This window comes from Siphateles boraxobius, unplaced genomic scaffold (assembly GCF_051911475.1).
Source record: "Siphateles boraxobius isolate OS27281-9 unplaced genomic scaffold, OSU_SipBor_1 29, whole genome shotgun sequence".
NCBI lineage: Eukaryota > Metazoa > Chordata > Actinopteri > Cypriniformes > Leuciscidae > Siphateles > Siphateles boraxobius.
The window spans coordinates 11,805,387-11,820,071 of record NW_027508908.1 but is presented as its reverse complement, the minus strand read 5'-3'; the positions used below and the strand labels follow the sequence as shown (position 1 = coordinate 11,820,071).

At 37.6% G+C, this 14,685-nt stretch overlaps 3 protein-coding genes across 4 annotated transcripts; 1 reads left to right on the top strand and 2 right to left on the bottom strand.

Annotated features, from left to right (window-relative positions):
* Window positions 1-6: 6 nt before the first annotated feature.
* On the bottom strand, window positions 7-3,235 carry cdk2ap2 (cyclin dependent kinase 2 associated protein 2). The gene is made up of 5 exons (XM_077246610.1): window positions 2,826-3,235; window positions 2,402-2,560; window positions 1,865-1,956; window positions 689-809; window positions 7-319 (listed from the first exon to the last, which is right to left on the bottom strand). The coding sequence occupies exons 2-5, from the start codon at window positions 2,454-2,456 to the stop codon at window positions 252-254; spliced, it is 336 nt and encodes a 111-aa protein (XP_077102725.1). The 5' UTR covers window positions 2,457-2,560; window positions 2,826-3,235; the 3' UTR covers window positions 7-251.
* Window positions 2,085-8,653, top strand: lgi2b (leucine-rich repeat LGI family, member 2b). 2 transcript variants are annotated; one of them, XM_077246608.1, is made up of 9 exons: window positions 2,085-2,157; window positions 4,814-4,895; window positions 5,087-5,158; window positions 5,349-5,420; window positions 5,606-5,677; window positions 6,114-6,185; window positions 6,285-6,454; window positions 6,974-7,138; window positions 7,234-8,653. In XM_077246608.1, exons 1-9 carry the CDS (start codon window positions 2,100-2,102, stop codon window positions 8,049-8,051), a joined length of 1,581 nt encoding a protein of 526 aa, XP_077102723.1. In that variant the 5' UTR covers window positions 2,085-2,099; the 3' UTR covers window positions 8,052-8,653. The 2 variants fall into 2 exon arrangements, with proteins under 2 accessions (XP_077102723.1, XP_077102721.1); XM_077246606.1 differs by lacking the exon at window positions 2,085-2,157 and having other exon boundaries at window positions 4,573-4,895.
* Window positions 8,654-11,162: 2,509 nt separating this feature from the next.
* Window positions 11,163-14,602, bottom strand: LOC143753830 (uncharacterized). The gene is made up of 3 exons (XM_077246605.1): window positions 14,528-14,602; window positions 13,918-13,988; window positions 11,163-13,757 (listed from the first exon to the last, which is right to left on the bottom strand). The coding sequence occupies exon 3, from the start codon at window positions 13,309-13,311 to the stop codon at window positions 12,754-12,756; it is 558 nt and encodes a 185-aa protein (XP_077102720.1). The 5' UTR covers window positions 13,312-13,757; window positions 13,918-13,988; window positions 14,528-14,602; the 3' UTR covers window positions 11,163-12,753.
* Between the last annotated feature and the right edge of the window lie 83 nt (window positions 14,603-14,685).

The following is a 14,685-nucleotide window of genomic DNA, read 5'->3' as shown; positions in this document are numbered from 1 at the left end:
AATTGATTGATTTCTATTTTTTTTATTTAAATACAGATTTGCAAAAATTGGGCGTAAAAAATTTCTATGCCAATCGCAGTGACACTACATGAGGTGTACATCTGGGAGATAGCTATGCGTGATGGACAAATGTCGATAAGAAAGATAGAAAGAGATGGTGTTGTAAATAGCTTGGCAAAGAGAAGGGGCATGTCTGTAAGAAACAGAACAATGAGGAGACAAGTACCGGAGGGAGGGTGTGTGTGTGTGTGTTATGTGCGAGCACTTCGCTCTGTCTCCGCTAGACACTCCCTGACAAGAGCACGTGCGTGGATGATACCTAAAGAAAGACAGAAACACATATCAGCCATTTCAACGGTAAATGTTTTGAAGCATGACAGACCATTTGCTAATGAACCACGCAGCAGATTCTATTCATAGTAATTATTTTATCCTTGAAAGAATTTATTTAATTTTATTAAATATACAAAATTACTACATGTCAGACACTAGATGGCAACTTTTATATGTAATGCAACTTCAATAATTAATCTGAACAAAAGAAACGTTGCAAGCCTCATCCCATGTGAAGAACTGAAAAACCGAGTGAACTATCACGCCTGCCCTTTCTTACATTCCTCCGGGGGCTAAACGTCACTGACTGTTACAAATGTGTTGCATGCACTTTATTCAGAAGGGTGTGGTGTACCTCTCTTCAGTCTCTCCATGGCACTTTTGCTGCCAGCGTAGGTAGGACGAATTTCACGGCTCATCTCCTCAATGACAGAGAGCAGCTCACTATACGTAGATCCCTGGGACACTTTAACTGGCTACAGAAAAACAGTTATTTAATTTGATTGGTAACAGTCCTATAGTGTCGTATTATTTTAATTGAATTTATTGATCAAATTTAAGAATTTAAAATGAAAGATAAAGCATACATTTAATAAGATTAGGGGGGGAAATGCCCTCAGGGTAAATATCACAAATATTCATATTTAAATGTCAAAGCTGATAGAACACTGAGAATATTGCTTCAAAATAAATTATATTAACAACACAAAAATCATATTTTTTTGCTTGGACACGTTAATGACCGATTTACAAGCACTTGACAAGGCTTAATTTCGAGCCTGAAAGATAGGTGTGCAGAAATCTGAGCGATACCCTCTTTACTAAAAGGTACATATACACTAAAGGTTTGGAATTAAGACTTTTTAATGTTTTTGTAAGAAGTATCTTATGCTCACTGTTTATTTTTATTATAAATACTAAAAGTTTTTGCTATTTAATATTTTTTTTAATAGATTTAAAAAAAGTTTTTGAATGAAACCTGTTCCTTAAACTTGCTATCACAGAATCCTAAACTTTTTTATAGCCACATTTACACAAAAATATCAAGCAGCAAGCTGTTTACCATTAATAATAAGAATCATTATTAATACATAATTGAGCAACAATAATTATTTATACTGATCTGGTGCTCAATTCTTATTATGCGATTACGTGATACTGAAGACTGGCTTAATGGCTGTTGAAAATTCAGGAATAAAGTACATTTAAATATATTAAAATCTATTACAATAGAAAATCTTTTAAATTGTAATAATATTTCACAATATTGTTTATACTGCATTTTCCCTCAAAAAAATTCAGTTTTGGTGACCTATTTTAATAACACTAAAAAAACTTAATTATCCCAACTTTTGACCAGTAGTGTTCATGTATATAAGTGTGTGTGTATATATATATATATATATATATATATATATATATATATATATATAATTTTTTTTTTTTTTTTTTAAACAGACAAGATCCTCTGGGAATAATTTCAAGATTGCAAAAACAGGAAAATCCCACTGTTATCATAAACTTAACTTACTTGTACAAAGCCCATTGATGGTGGACCAAAGTCACTAAATGCTGGTCTAAAGTTAGAAGAGGAGGCCAGAGATGGAGATGAGCCACATGATCCTAAAACCAGAGAGCAATAGGAAGGCCAATCACAAACCATGAAAATGTCAAAAGGCCAATTTCAACCAATGACATCTCGCCACCCAGTGTGAGTATGGAAGGAAGTGAGGAAAGATACAGCCAAGATCGGATGCACTGATGTGATGGCATGGCACACTCACATATGGGCAAGACAAGACTTAGATTTTAAGCATAAACGCGGTAAGTTGCGGTTAGCAGCACACTATTCCACATCTATGTAATTTGCAAGACAGATGGCTATGGCTCCTTTAACTCCTCCCCCTTTATCCGTGCCTCTGACCTCTTTTACAGTAGGTTCACTGACCCCTTTCCCCGAAATTAAAAACGGTTCATTTGAAAACGTGGTAGACACAAATTACCCCAGATGCGAGTAAAATGTATGCAAAAAAAATCATGAATGAAGAGAGAGCACAATGAAACTCACCTGGTGGAGTGTGGTTGGAGCCGGTGGGTGCGGGGGCGATCGGCTTGTAACTCATATTTACACCGCCGTCGACTGTAGCCTCGCTTATGAAAAGTTTATTCTTATCTTCTGAATGTAATCTCGATGGGCTTTGGTATCTGAAGCAGGGACGATGCTGACCTAATGTAAACACAAAGAGCAGATATACAGAGAAGTATAAGAGGTGGGAGACATGGTAAAGGCTAGCGGACAGAAAAGACGTTCCCCTCTTAACTTAACCGGCTTCAAGCCCTGACTCTATTTAAATCGCTTGTCATTGATTGACTTTTCCACTATTTACTGCTAGGGTAGAACAACGACCACTTTCAAATAAGTGCGAACATTTCTGTATAATAAAGAGTGGAGGATGTCTGTAGTGGTGAAAGGTAAATTTAACTATACCCACCTCTTCCGCGAAATCGCTCGACAGCGACACGCGCTAAGTATCCAACAAGCCGACAAATGAAACAAACAACAACCGTAAACACTTCGCGATATGTTGGACAGTTAAAGATGGTTTCTGGTCGCCAGTTTACACTTGTTCGAGGAGGTAAGTGGTAAATATAAAACCGGGAATAGTTTCGCTACGCGGAGGTGTCGGTTCTTCTCCTCTCTTCCTGCGCGTGCTAGCCTGCTATGTTATTTTCCCATGATACTCGGCAAAAAGAGTGACTGCGTCATCAGGCACGCGCCTTTGCCCTCTCTTTCTTCCACAATGAAGATTCCATTCTGGAATTTTCTTGTTGAGGTGTTTGGAGAGAGTGTGCTACAGTAAGCCGGGGAAGCGTTTGAAAAATGCCTGCCCCTTTGTATTATAATATTTTTTTTGTTATTTTAGAATAAAATATAGCCTAATACAATGGCATAGTGTTGAGGCTGCTACCTGCCTAATACTAACTCCACCCACACACCTAATCCTAAACCTAAACCCTGGCAGTGGGTCAGAATTATGGCACAACACAACACCTCTATATGCAAGTAGCCTACTGCATGCATGTACAATAGGCTACACTGCATTAAACAACGTAATGTGCCATGTACATTTAAAAAGTTAGTTGAAATATTAGAATACGGTTATTTTAAGGAGATATATCGAGTACTCTTACAGTTGTTTAAAAGAAACTGTTCTTTATTGATGGATATTTTAGCTGTTAATGATCTCTTCTTCTCTTTTGTCTGAACGGAGTTGCTGTTATGTGCTGAGTTGGATGGATCCATGGTCATCTTATTTGTGTATTTGTGTGTTAGATTATGTACTGGGGGAGATCTGTATGATCTTTAAAGCTTTAGTGACAATGTGTTAAAGTCTTTTCTTTGCCCTACTAAATAGACAATGCCTGAATGATGTTTTCAAACGGACATAGTTGTCTGACTAAGATTTTTTTTAGATGAGGTTGTCTGTATTGACTTGTCTGCACATATAGCCTACCTAATTTGCAGCCTGTTATGGTGACTGATTTGATTGACATTGATGCATTGGGAGTTTGGTCTGCAGGTAAAGCAGTTGAGAACCACTAATAGGCTACCTTAGTAAGTGCCAGATTGCAGAAGTCTCTGTCACCCATTTAAGCACCTCCCCTAGCCACATATAGATAGAAAGCACTTACATGCTGAAATCAGATCTGCTTCTAAATGATTAATGGTGCATTCTGTAGAGTCCATTATTTGCTGTAATATTGAAGTTTATTCCTGCTTGCCAGATAAATTGTTGTAACTTATGTTATGCATCATCTAGTTTAATCTGTAGGGAAATAGAGGACACAAATACAGCTTGAGCTTATCTTAATGTAAAGTAATGACCAATGTCGGTGAGGTTTGTTTATAACAAGACACAGAAGCCATTCATTCAAATAATTGCTGTGTCATTACCACATATTCCACTTTACCCTCATGTTTTCATTGCTGAGATCATCTGGGCATTTTCAAACTTGCTCTATGCAGATAAAGCATAATTTTGCTGATATGACATTTAACTTATAGGCCTATATAAGTTAATAGCCTGTATCAAGAGAAACAGGAAGAGGTGTGATACAAAAATTGCAATAATAAGCACATTTTAAAATCATCTTAAGTCAAGGACAAACACAATCAAACAGCAGTGGTATGATCTAATGGCTGCAGGCCACTTTTAGTTGTTTTATTGAATTTGTGAGGCCTCCTCCAATGGGACAGTCTAAAGCACAACTGCATCAGAGCTGCTGATTCTGGAGACAGTCCTTCGTGCTGCAGTTCACTGTGCGGGACAGGGGAGCGTTTGGATTTCGTCTCCGCACATAGCCATGGATCTTACAAACGATACATTTTCTTCCATCCGGAAGTGTCTTTTGGTAACACTACTATTAATTTGTTCATTTCAACTGATTCGATCAAAGCGAATAATCAAATGTCCTTCAGGGTGCACTTGCACGACAGATTCAGTCATTTGTGTCGGTTCTTCTCTCATCCCCCGGACTATACCGAGTGACATCAACTCTCTGTAAGTGCAATATTATGTTCTCGTAACAATTTTTTCAGCGAAAATCCTTATAATTATACTTAATCAAACATAAAGATGGTGCGACATCAAAGCCTATAAAATATGTGTGTTTTCGAAACTGAAGGCGCACGTAGTGTACAAAAACAATCAAAGTGCAATATTTATTAATTTGTTATTTTAATTTTTTTTAGGAGTATTGTTAATTGCAGTTTCCCAGACATCAAGGAGGCTATGTTCTCGCTCATGCCCTCACTGCAGTTAATGTAAGTGACTGCTGCATCACTTTATTAAATGTACCTGTTTATCTGCATTAGAAAACACTATGTATTAAATTCAAGGCATGCTTTATGTTGGAAAATTTAGGTAATTTCTGTACTATGGGACGGGTATTAATTGTGATAGTTTATGCATCATGGTAGGCTATGTCCTGGTATCTTTTTTCTCTCTTCTCAGTCTCCTAAGTTCTAATTCATTTTCTGAAATAAAGGAGGATGCATTCTCAGGGCTTCCTCATCTTGAGTATTTGTAAGTATTTGGACAGCTTTTCTGCAGTTAGATTTATGATAAAAAGTGATCACTTTTTTACATTATATATTACTGACTAAATAAGATGCACACATTTGTTGGATATCTGGATCATTATCCCTGCAGAGTGATTGACTGAAATTCTTGGCGATGTATATTTTGTCTCATTTGATTTCTCCAACCAGATTTATTGAGGGCAACAAAATTGAAGAGATTAACAAATATGCCTTCAGAGGACTTCGGGATGTTACACATCTGTGAGTATGCAGCAAGAAAAGGCTAAGACATTGCAGAATGCATATTAATTTAGATTACATAGATTTATGGTTGGCATCATATATAATATTTAATTAAGTAGGTCATATATTTTTTGTTTAATATTTATTTTATTTTCACTACATAATGTGATACAGAAGGCACATGCCTAATGCATTTTCCTAGTTGTATAATAAACCTGGCATTGTGTACTACGATTGTTGGCTCTTTGATGAATGCTTTGTTCCTCTTTTGTAAGTCACTTTGGATAAAACTGTCTGATAAATGTAAATTATACACTGCTGACTGATATTGTCTTGAGTATTAATTATAAGGTACATTGGTGCTTAAAAATCCTGATTTAGCTTACATAAGTATAAACTATAAATGCAGTTTTTTGCCTGTGTGTATTGATTCATTTCCTCTCTGTTTTTATAGATCATTAGCAAACAACAATATAAAAACATTGCCCAGAGGTCTTTTTTCTGATCTGCGCTCTTTGATTGAACTGTGAGTTCTTCAGTTCTCTATTTGCAAACGGCACGTGTAATCAACCACTTTTGCCAAGCAGATAACTTGCGTATTAATTATTTAATGTCTAATAAACAGAGACCTGCGAGGGAACATGTTCCAGTGCGACTGTGATTCCATGTGGCTGATGCTGTGGTTGAAGCGATCCAATGCCACAATATCAGATGTTTACTGTGCCAGTCCATCTGCCATGAAGGGTGTCCTGTTAAAGGATGTCCCGGAAAAACACAGCAAGTGTGTCTCCACAGGTAACTCAATTTCTGTTGCTCAGATATCTCAATTTCTTTCTGTTGAATTTTTAATAAATGCTGTGAAAAGGAAGTTGTGATATCCTTTTCTTCATTATTGTGAAACGAATTTTGTTTCTCGAACAAGAAAAAATTTAGGGAGGGACCAGGCTTGATTTTGTCCATCAGGAATTGATTTGATTGTTGGACTGTTGTGGTTTGCCATTGCTGTGATGTCATGTGAGTGAGAGGTGTCCCGCCCTCTCGCCAGTAAATGTCATCAGAGAAGAGAAGAGTCTCTGCAAGAGGAAGGGGAATTTATTTTGATTAAAGATTTAATCTTTTAATATAATTTTTTTTTAAAGATGATGTGCACAGATAAATCATTCATAATAAATGCTGCAATATTACTTAAAAAACATGAATTGTCCATTTTAATTTCATGGTGACTTTAAAGAAAATGCTATTTGATCACATTTGTTTAGTGACAATGAATGAATGTGCTGCATTATGTCTGTTTCTTTTCCATTTTTTGTTCAGATTTTGTTCAGCATCAGATAGTGAATACTCAATCCATGTCAGCAGACATCTTCTTTCACAAAGATGATATATATGTTGCTATGGCAGTTCCAAATTCAGACAGCTGCATAATCATGGAATGGGATCACATTGAGACAAATTTCAGGCCTTTTGATGAAATCACAGGTTTGACACTGTTAACTTCATAATCATTTGTCATATGTCATAACTATGAAAGAGTTTAGAGGTTTATTAAATTTTTTTAATATATTATATTTCAGGACGGTCTGTTGTTGGGTGCAGGTCTGTTCTGATCAACGAGCAGGCACTTGTCATTGTCTCACAGCTCTTCGATGGCTCCCTTGTCTACAAATATGACCAAGCACAGAATAAGTTCACCAAGTTTCAAGCAGTTGAAATGCTTAATGTGTCCAAGCCAAATGACATTGAAGTCTTCCAGATTGGAGATGACTGGTTCTTCCTTATGGTGGACAGTTCCAAAGCTGGAATGACAACTCTGTTTAAATGGAACGAAACTGGTTTCTACCCATATCAGTTCCTTCATGAGTGGTTTCGTGATACCGATGCAGAGTTTATTGATTTAGATGGCAAATCTGTTCTCATTCTAGTGAGCCGCTCCCAGGTTCCTGTTATCTACCAATGGAACAAGAGCACCCAAAAGTTTGTTCTACATGATGAGATAGCAAATATGGACGACATTGTCAGTGTGAAGGCCTTTAGGATCAAGGACGTTCTCTACCTTGCCCTCGCCTGCTACATTGGTGACTCAAAAGTCATGAAGTGGACCGGCAAACACTTTGAAGATGTACAGGGCTTCCCTTCACGTGGTGCCACTGTATTACAGCCCATCAAGTTCAAAGACCAGCACTATTTGATTCTGAGCAGTGATTATTCTTTCTCCCAGATCTTCAGATGGGATGAGGAAAACCAGAGTTTTATCAAGTTCAGGGATGTGTATGTTCAATGGCCACGCTCATTCACAGCACTGTCAACAGACCAGCGTGATTTTGTGCTGGCCACCAGTTTCAAAGGCAAAACCAAGGTTTTTGAACATATTTCAGTGGATTATAGCAAATGATGCATGTGCTGTTATTTGTTCCTTCTGGTCAGATGCTAAAACAAAACTCTATTCCTCAATATATACATACATTTAACCTTGATATTTATTAATGTAATGTTTTGTCAACAAAAAGGCTGAAACCCAGTGCACATCTCTATTCTCTGGTCTTGCAAAAGCAATTTATGCAACATTTTTGTATTAAAGTTTGAATAAATAATAATGCACTGCAGCTTAATTTATTCAGATGGTGAAAAAAATACCTGAACGTTTGATCATATCAGGGCCCTTTTAAATAATTTCATAGTTAAATATTAGGTTCACCAAAGGTAGGGACTCAGACTTCAATCCAAAAGACTGTGGACTTAAGCTTGTCAGCTTCAAGCTAATTTAACCTAATGAGCTGATTTGAATGTATGCAAGCATGTTATTGGTGCTGACTTGTGCTATTATTCAGTAGAGACCCTCAATGTTACTGCCTTGATGAATGAAAGCCTTACATTTATTTATTTATTCTACGGAATCTTTTTGTCAGTTTTATAACTGTAGCTGGCCGAGCAATATACTGAATGTAGATTTGAAAATATATTAATGATAATAAATAAAACAGCATCTTCTATTGATCTGCTCACTTATTCTTTTTGTTTCTCAGTCACATGTATGCATTTTCAGTTTCTCACAAAGAAGCCAACTGCATAAATGGTTTAGCAGCTTGTCATGAATGCATCACTGTTCCATACTGTCAATATAAACACAGAACATAATAAGAAATAAGCACATTAATATGGACATTCCAGATGACACTTTATTCCTTGACAGTGAGAAACTGCTTGTGTTCACAAGGATCACTTTACCAGCCAGTCAGCAGCATCGTTCTTTGTGACAGAGCCCTTTATTATAAGATATAATGTATATTATAAATAAGACTGCATCAGCAAAATGTCACAGATGTAAGCACAGAAATTACATGTAATGTAAGTTAAAGGCCGATATCTACAGTATATGATATGGTCTGCTGTGCATTATGTGCACATTAGTATTATTATATATAGGCCCCGCCTATAGAGAGAGGGCTATAGTTTAACCTTAATATAAGTGTTGATTTTAAAGGGATAGTTCACCCAAAAATAAAAATACTGTCATTCATTACTCATCTTCATGTCATTCCAGGACTTCGGAAAACAAATGAAGATCTTTTTAATGAAATCTGAGAGCTTTCTGTCCCTCCACTGACAGCTATGCAACTACCACTTTGATGCTTCAAAAAGTTCATAAAGAGATTGTAAAACTAATCCTTATGAATCCAGCGGTTTAGTCATTTTTTTCTAAAGAGACTTGATCACTTTATGGACAGATTTAATAAAAGGGTAACTAAACCCCTGGTCAAAGCCTGACTCCACCCACTGCCAATATTTGAAAAATGCTGGAAAAGTTGGCAGAGCCCAGCAGAGGGGGGCGTGCACCTGAGACGCATCTGTCTGTATGGAACTTGCCTACCTCACCAACAACCCCTTACATCACGAACCACCCCAAACATCCAATTGGAAATTCAACTGCAGTAGCCACCGTTCAACCTGAAGAAGGCAGCACTCAGAAGTTTTTACACCATATATTGTAGAATTAAAACCATAGACAGTAAAAGAAATGGACACAGCGACCCCGTTGTTTTCAACGGAGAGAGTTGAAGCCAAACATGGGCACTCACTTCCTGATAGCCAAGCGTTCTGCGCAGGCTCAAACTGAGCTTGATGACGTAGATGTCACGTGAGCAACCTGACTGACAGTTGTAAATCTTCTAGTAGCTGTGCCAAGGATATTTGAAGTGTATTAACAGTAGCATTATGAGCAGAACACATGGGTATGCAGTATGAACAATATAGACAGATATGTGCAGTTTAATAACAGTAACATTTTAAGAGTAGTGTGGGTGTGTGTGGTTGACCCTGTCAAAGCAGCCCCATGGACGTGGTTATAATAATTAATTTAATATAACATATTACGCTATATAATTACAATATGACATGATAAAAGAAGTGGCTAAAATCGACTTTAAAATAGCCTACTTTAGGATTGTAATCGTTTGAGTAGCCTATCTGCAGTTCTAGTAATTTTAGTTAGTTAGTTTAGTTTATTTTGAACATGTTTATGTATATATCTATTAGATTTAAAAATTTGGCTAGTACACACACACACACACACACACACACATAATACAATCAAACATAACAGATAAATAAATGCATGTAGGCTACAGCACAATCTTCCAAAATTATTAAAAATGATTCAAATATAGGCACATATGCAAATAATTTTTTCCCTTCTTTTTCGTTTCCTTCTACATCAAACAGAATAATAACCCATCCAAAAAATACTTCTTAGTATGAGCCCAGGAACCATATAGTAATGTCCCCTCGAGTCATTTTCGTATCCATTCAATATTACATGACCATATAATATTCCAATATATAAAGAATTGTGAGCTAGGTGTAAAATCATGTAGTTTTGGCTAATAAATCACGGTCACAAACACTTGAACAAAACCGTTTTTCTTTATTTCACGTTATGTAGGCATTTTGTACATATGGCTTCCGAACGGGATCACATTCATCTTCAAGCGTAGATGTGTAAATAAATAAAGGAACAACGTTAACCGCGATAGACATTGAGATGTTTTTCTTCTTCTTCCATTGCCTGTATAATTTCCTGATAATTAATTTCCCCATCCCCCGTAGGTGTAGTAGTAGATAAATAATTTAAAGTTCGTGGATAAATGTTACTTCATATGTATTCACTTGCCACATATCGAATTATTTCCAATTCCTCAAAAACGTTGTTTAAATATTTTGTCGCGTTGCTTTTATGGACTCCATCTATGCCATGGGCTGACTTTAGACAGTAAAAGACTGCCTGCGAGACTGTGCGAGCTTCTCCTCCTGTCTATACGGTAATGTCTCTATTGTGCGACATAAAGTCGGGTGGTTATGACGCAATTTTTAGCCTATTTTTACAAGAATGGCTTCTACGGGGCCATAACGTAAGATACAAAGTAATGGAGCCTTTTATACATTGTCGTGTTTCTTTAGAAATAAATAATGGACAAATGGAGTCTTTGGACACCTCAGATGTAAAGTTATTCGCTGTCAAAGTGACGCCAAAATGAATGGGAGTCAATGGGATGCTAACAGCAGGTGATAGCCAGCTACAATGGCGGCCCCCGGAGGCAGCTTCAACTTCCGGCTGATGGATTACCCCCTTGATTAAAACACTTTATACACAAATGTCAAAAAAGTTACTCGAATCAATGAACAGTACTAATAAAGCCCCATTCTTACAGTTTATTAACTAAAAAAAGGTTGGTTTAGGGTTTAGTTGCCCTTTAAGGGTTTTATTCACATATAAACATTGATCAGCAAACATAAACAGAAGATCACCGAACCTGGGGCCTGTTTCAGAAAGGAGGTTAAGTGAGAACTCTGAGTATGTTAACCCTGAAATGAGGGAAACACTGGGTTTTCTGTTTCAGAATGGGAGTTAAGTCAAACCTGAGAGAGCAGGGTAAGTCAAGCCCGTTTCTGAAAGAGAGGTAACTTATGCTCAGAGTCAGTTACCATGGTAACTTACTCTGTGAACCTAACCTGGTCGGGAGCAGGTTTACTTCCATAAACCCAGAGTTTATTTCGGTCTCCTCCCCTTTTTTAAAGAGGAAGCGCTGTTTAAACACCTCATTCATTCTTTCGGTACATTTATTCATTGCTGTTTTTTTCACCCAAGTTTTTTAATCAGATGAAGTCTATATTACTGGCAACTGTAATATACAGTATATTAGAGTTACATCATGTAGTTTCTAAACAAATTCTACAGAATTAAACTGTGAAAAACTACAAAAAATCACTGAAATGTGTTCATCTGTGCACCAGAAGTTCAGGGACCTTCCTCCTACTGTTCTTCCACACTCTGGGGACGGGGGAGAGATAAGAATATCCGTTTATACTTAAATATAAACTTAGATTATATAGGCTACTCCACATAAATAATGTGAAGAAATGTGAATGTGTAGATTGTTTGATGTGTAGACACATAATATTAACATTTCCTCTGTAGGCCTCTCTGTGGCAGCAGAAACTGTTACTTCATCCCCATCGTCCTGTGAAGATGAGCATTTGGTTGAGCACATTTTATAATACTATTTGTCATAATTTCTGGTGTATTGAGTATAATTTCTGGTGTATTCTGCTGTACAACTGCCTGGGTTTCTGTTGGGACAGGAGGCTCCAAAAGACAGATATTACCATCAGAATCTATTGGGAGCAACAAAAAACCCAACCCAAAGTAAAATATATGGAAATATCAAAAACAGCCTATATAAAAAATAACACATATGTAGACCTCTTACATTTTATGAAGGCACTTGAATCTTTGGGAGTGACTGGCTCTGATGAAGTCCCTCCAGGAATTCCCTCAGCCATTGGCCTTCCAGCATTCAGGCTCAGGGCCATCTCCATCTCCTCTTCATCTCCATCTGCATCTTCATCTCCATCTCCTCTTCATCTCCATCTCCTCTTCATCTCCATCTGCATCTTCATCTCCATCTCGTCTGCATCTCCATCTCCTCTGCATCTCCATCTGCATCTTCATCTCCATCTCCTCTGCATCTTCATCTCCTCTGCATCTCCATCTCCTCTGCATCTCCATCTTCATCTCCTCTGCATCTCCATCTTCATCTTCATCTCCTCTGCATCTCCATCTTCATCTTCATCTCCTCTGCATCTCCATCTTCATCTTCATCTCCTCTGCATCTCCATCTCCTCTTCATCTCCATCTCCTCTGCATCTCCATCTGCATCTTCATCTCCATCTCCTCTGCATCTCCATCTCCTCTGCATCTCCATCTCCTCTGCATCTCCATCTGCATCTTCATCTCCATCTGCATCTTCATCTCCATCTCCTCTGCATCTCCATCTCCTCTGCATCTCCATCTCCTCTGCATCTCCATCTGCATCTGCATCTCCATCTGCATCTTCATCTCCATCTCCATCTCCTCTGCATCTCCATCTCCTCTTCATCTCCATCTCCTCTGCATCTCCATCTGCATCTTCATCTCCATCTCCTCTGCATCTCCATCTCCTCTGCATCTCCATCTCCTCTGCATCTCCATCTGCATCTTCATCTCCATCTGCATCTTCATCTCCATCTCCTCTGCATCTCCATCTCCTCTGCATCTCCATCTCCTCTGCATCTCCATCTCCTCTGCATCTCCATCTGCATCTCCTCTGCATCTCCATCTCCTCTGCATCTCCATCTCCTCTGCATCTTCATCTCCATCTCCTCTGCATCTCCATCTTCATCTCCTCTGCATCTCCATCTCCTCTGGATCTCCATCTCCTCTGCATCTCCATCTCCTCTGCATCTCCATCTGCATCTCCTCTGCATCTCCATCTCCTCTGCATCTCCATCTCCTCTGCATCTCCATCTGCATCTTCATCTCCATCTCCTCTGCATCTTCATCTCCTCTGCATCTCCATCTCCTCTTCATCTCCATCTCCTCTGCATCTCCATCTCCTCTTCATCTCCATCTCCTCTGCATCTGCATCTCCTCTGCATCTTCATATCCTCTGCATCTCCATCTCCTCTTCATCTCCATCTCCTCTTCATCTCCATCTCCTCTGCATCTCCATCTTCATCTCCTCTGCATCTCCATCTTTGCGAGTCTCTTCCTTCTTTCTGTTGGCTGAGTAGAAGCCAAATGAGAATGTACATTTAATTGTGTTAATTAGACCCATGTCAAAAATGTTGCTGCACTGCAAGACACTGGATGCTATTTAGTTATTTAATATGTCAAATGTTTGTAAAGTCAGGTAGCCTACATCCATGATATGCTCAAGCCTTACCTGATTGAATTATTTTTTTATATTTCATTTTCAGCTGCTGCCATGTTCTTTTAATGCCTGCAGGATTGCACCTGAAAATCAAAATTAGGTTGAATAACATACTGTTCTTCCAGTTTCTTCTCTGATATTATAACAGTTGGGTAAGTTAATCTAAAATAGTTATTAATTACTAACTACAAATGACATCTTCAACCAGTGTAATTAGATTAATGTAATAATTACTATCTCCAGAAAGTATTGGTCTACTTATTACTAATTACTTTATAAATCTCATATCATCCTCAACCACTTGAACAATACAAAAAGAGACAATAAACTGCACTTTTAATGCTTTCAAATTAACAATATACAATTGCATGAATTATTCTTGAATTGATCAGAGTGTAGAGAGAGAAGGTTACATTAAAAATGTACCTTTTAAAAATGTTAAATCCACTATTGTTTTATACAGAATTGTTCTATAGTCTATGCAGTATTTAATGCAATGACATCATATTTTACTTTGTATTACAGAAGAATTAAGAGTAATCCCTTTAATTAAATTACAGTATTTAGATTACTTGGTAATTACACCCAACACTGTATAACAGTAATTAAAATGTAAACGTACGCATTGACTCGAGCAACTATTTTCTCCCAAACTAACTCTCTCGATCGCCGCTGCTGCCCTGTTGCTTAAAAAAAAAAGTTTACGTACTGCTGGTGAAAAATATGCAGACCTCTTTTTGTCTGCTTGGCGCTTTTACCATGGTGACTCATAATATCTGC

Excerpts from the sequence above, each read along its gene's own strand:
- LOC143753830 (XM_077246605.1), bottom strand. The coding sequence starts at position 13,311 with ATGGAGATGCAGAGGAGATGCAGATGGAGATGCAGAGGAGATGGAGAT.
- cdk2ap2 (XM_077246610.1), bottom strand. The coding sequence starts at position 2,456 with ATGAGTTACAAGCCGATCGCCCCCGCACCCACCGGCTCCAACCACACT. Across the intron at positions 1,957-2,401 it reads CTCCAACCACACTCCACCAG|GATCATGTGGCTCATCTCCA; the intron begins GTGAGTTTCATT and ends CTCTGGTTTTAG. Across the intron at positions 320-688 it reads CATGGAGAGACTGAAGAGAG|GTATCATCCACGCACGTGCT; the intron begins GTACACCACACC and ends GTCTTTCTTTAG.
- lgi2b (XM_077246606.1), top strand. The coding sequence starts at position 4,699 with ATGGATCTTACAAACGATACATTTTCTTCCATCCGGAAGTGTCTTTTG. Across the intron at positions 4,896-5,086 it reads CCGAGTGACATCAACTCTCT|GAGTATTGTTAATTGCAGTT; the intron begins GTAAGTGCAATA and ends AATTTTTTTTAG. Across the intron at positions 5,159-5,348 it reads ATGCCCTCACTGCAGTTAAT|TCTCCTAAGTTCTAATTCAT; the intron begins GTAAGTGACTGC and ends CTCTCTTCTCAG.